Below are 3,581 nucleotides of genomic sequence, written 5' to 3' on the forward strand. Positions count from 1 at the left end.
GAATAAAAAAAGAAAAAGACCAGGGATGCAGCTCAGGGACAGAGTATTTAGTATGCATCAGGCCCTGGATTCTAGGCTTAGCACTGCAAAAGAATAAAAAACAAAGAAACAAAAGTCTCACTTCATAAAGAGATCAGAGAGTCTGGCTTGGTGACACAGACAGGGCTCAGGCATCCTTCGGAGACTGCAGTGTGTACATTCCAGCCCCTCCAGTCCCTAGGGCAGGGGCTGCAGGATCCCTGCTTAAGAGATGAGGAACAGGTGCAGAGAGGGGCCTGCACTAGGAGCCTGGGGCTGGGACAGCAGAGTGGTGGCCCGAGGCAGCCTCAGTCCTGGATGGAGGGTGGGAGTACAGCTCAGCACAGAGGCCTTGCGTCCTCCCCAAGAACTGGAAAAAAAACAGAAAAAGTGAATTATGAATTATGGCAGCGTAATTGTGTCTCCTGTGATTGTGGCTAAGACCCGGAGGTTGGCCCATGGCTGCTGGCTGCACCCCAGGGCCTTGGGCCCCAGGCCTGCTCTGCCCTCTGGGGGAGCCTCCTTCCACATCAGTCCCTGTTGAGGGAGATGGTCCACCCCAGAGGTCTGTGTCCTCAGCGTCCCTGCAGCAGCAGGTCACGCACTGGACGCCCTGCTAGCCCTGGGCTGTGTCCAAGTGTTGCTGCAATCTGAATGTTCTTACTTGCACAATCTGGGGTCCAACCTAAAGGCTCAGAGCCCAGATCTTCTGATTTTAGGCAAGTGCTCTACTTCTGAACTAAACCCCCAGTCCCTAGACCTTCTGATTTTTTTTTTCTATATTTTCACCTTCTGATTTTAATAAAGAAATATGGGAGGCTCTGATAAATCACATGGGTTCTTTTTTCCCCCTCTTCTCCCTTTGTCTCCCCTCTTTTCTTTTCTTTGGTACTGAGAGTTAAACCCAGAGCCTTCATACTGGGCTACCTCCCCAGTGCATTCTATGCTACCTTTTGAGGCAGGGTCTCAGGAAGTTGTAAATACCTAGGCTGGGCTTGAGCTTGCCATATTCCTGCCTCAGCCTCCCAGAAGATGATAGGTGTGCTCCACCACCCCTGGTTATTTTCTCTTCTCCTCCTCCTCCTATTTATTTATTGTAGTACTGGGCATCGAACTCAGAACCTTGTTTGCTAGGCAGACACTTAAGCCAAGCTATCGCCCTAGTCTTTCTTTTCTTTTATTTATTTTCCTTTCTTTCTTTCTTTCTTTCTTTCTTTCTTTCTTTCTTTCTTTTCTTTTCTTTTCTTTTTTTTTTTTTTTTTTAATGTGTTTTCCCTGTTTAAGGGCAAAAAATCTCACCTTTATTAAGACAGGTAGGAGACAGGAGGGAAAAACTCACTGTGCTAAGCCCCTGCTTGCAAAATTCTACTTCTTGGGAAGGTTTGGGAGCAAAGTTTTGTTTCCATTGGCATTGCCCATGCTTTGACTGATCAAGTGCCCATGGACAGCCCCAACCACACCATGAGCTCCCACTTTTGAAGATGGGGAAATTGAAGCTTGGGGTGGAATCCTGTCTTGCAAACTGCGAGAACCACAGAATAGCCTCAGATGGGGAAGCTGAGGCTATGTGCAGGGAGGGAGGCTGCCCACCGCTCCCATGTGACATCCTGGCTCTTGGTCCCTTCACTGTAGCTCAATGGGTCGGCCACGATCAATGCTAACGTCCAGGTGGCCCAGCTGCCTGCCCAGGGCCGTGGTGTGGAGAACGGGGCACGGTGCCTGGCCATGGGATGGGGCCGCTTGGGCACGAACCGCCCAACCCCAAGTGTCCTGCAGGAGCTCAATGTGACTGTGGTGACATCCCAGTGTCGCCGCCGTGTCAATGTCTGCACCCTGGTGCCTCGGCGCCGTCGGGCTGGAATCTGCTTCGTGAGTCCCCCATGCCCCTCCTGGCTGGCTGCAGCAGCAGGAACTGTGAGATGGCGGGGAGGACTCCCCAGGGTGGGAAGGCGAAGGGAGGACACATAGAACAGCCCGACCCCTCCACAGGGTGACTCCGGTGGCCCCTTGGTCTGCAATGGTCTTGTCCAAGGAATCGATTCCTTCATCCGCGGTGGCTGTGGCTCGGGCTTATACCCAGATGCCTTTGCCCCCGTGGCAGAGTTCATAGACTGGATCAACTCCATCATCCGCCGTGGCCAGCACAGCCCCCAAGACCACCCCAGAGTACCTTCGAGTAGGACCCGTTAGGAACGGGCCACCTCCACCTCTTCACCTCGAGTGCCCGTGACAGTACCCCTTACATCTAGCACAATAAAAGTCACTCTGTTTTGTACAGCGAGCCTGATATCCCTGTTGCTGATGCAGTTCCTTGGGGTACAGTGGCTGGGGGGGTTCTGAGGACACTGCCACCTAGTGGTGGAGTTAGGGTGGGGCCGCGAAAAGAAACCAATCTTTCTCCTACTCTCACTTTTTTTTTTTGTTTAGCTCCCTCCTCTGGCTTTGAATTTCAGGTGATCCTCCTGCCTCTGCCTTCTAAGTGCTGAGATTACAGGTGTGCACCCATGCCCCACGTTCCCCCTACTTGTCACAGAAGGATCCAGAATGCCATGACTGGTTTTTGGTCTATAAAACTCACTCTTGGGGCCAGTGAGATAGCTCAGCTGACTAAAGTGCCTGCTTAGGCAAGCTTAGGAAAGCATAGGGACCTCTGTTTGATTCCTGCAACCACATACCATGCCAGCCCCGACTCCAGGGCAGGCTGAGCCGGCCACACACACACACACACACACACACACAGGAAAACTATGAAACTCACTCTCACCAGGTGTGCAGGTTCTTGCTTGTCACCCTGGCACTAGGGAAACTGAGGCAGGAGGATCACAAGTTTGAGCACAACCTGGGCACTTATAAGATCTTTTTTTGTGTGAAACTGGGGATTGAACTCAAGCCCTTGTGCTTGCCAGGGAAGTGCTTACTCTCCTGAGCCATTTCCCCAGCCCCAAGATTTTTTTTTTTTTTTATAGTTTAGGGAAGGGTCTACAGAGTATTCAGGCTCTCACTACTAGATCTGGCTCATAGTGATCTGCCTGTTTACAGCCTCCCAAGAGCTGGGATTACAGGTGTGCACCACCACGCCCAGTCTCAATTTCCATTTCAGTGCACCCCAGGAGTGAGGCCTGCATGGCAGGCCTGGGGATTGAATCCTCAGCCCCTGTACCTGCTTGCAGAATTTTAAAAAAAGGTTGGGGGAGGGGAGCCAGGGATATGACTCAGTGGAATAAGTGCTTCCCTGGCAAGCGCAAGGGCCTGAGTTCAACCCCTGGCTCCGCAAAAAAAAGGTTGGGGGAGTTAGCAAGCTAGCTCAGCAGACTAAGTGCCTGCTTCGGGAAGCTCAGGGACTGGAGTTCGATCTGCCACTGAGACCAGGCATGATGGTGCACGCCTGTAATCCCAGAGCTGGGGAGGCTAAAAACAGGAGGATCCGAGCTGCGTAGTGAGACCCTGTACCAAATGCATCAAACAAAAAGCCCCAAACAAACAAACAAACAAACAAACTATATATATATATAAGTGGTGCAATGATTTTTGGTAGAGAACCTGCCAATAAATTAATCCTGATT

At 51.4% G+C, this 3,581-nt stretch overlaps 1 protein-coding gene across 1 annotated transcript in view; it reads left to right on the forward strand.

The window, feature by feature from the left end:
• The window catches only part of Elane (elastase, neutrophil expressed), a 4,291-nt gene extending 1,994 nt beyond the window's left edge, over positions 1 to 2,297 (forward strand). The window contains exons 4-5 of the mRNA XM_004632910.2: positions 1,651 to 1,887; positions 2,008 to 2,297. Coding sequence (XP_004632967.2) covers positions 1,651 to 1,887; positions 2,008 to 2,208 — 438 coding nt within the window. The 3' untranslated portion in view covers positions 2,209 to 2,297. The remainder of the gene's footprint in view (positions 1 to 1,650; positions 1,888 to 2,007) is intronic.
• Positions 2,298 to 3,581: the final 1,284 nt, after the last annotated feature.

Source organism: Octodon degus, unplaced genomic scaffold (assembly GCF_000260255.1).
Source record: "Octodon degus isolate 3935 unplaced genomic scaffold, OctDeg1.0 scaffold00050, whole genome shotgun sequence".
Classification (NCBI taxonomy): domain Eukaryota; kingdom Metazoa; phylum Chordata; class Mammalia; order Rodentia; family Octodontidae; genus Octodon; species Octodon degus.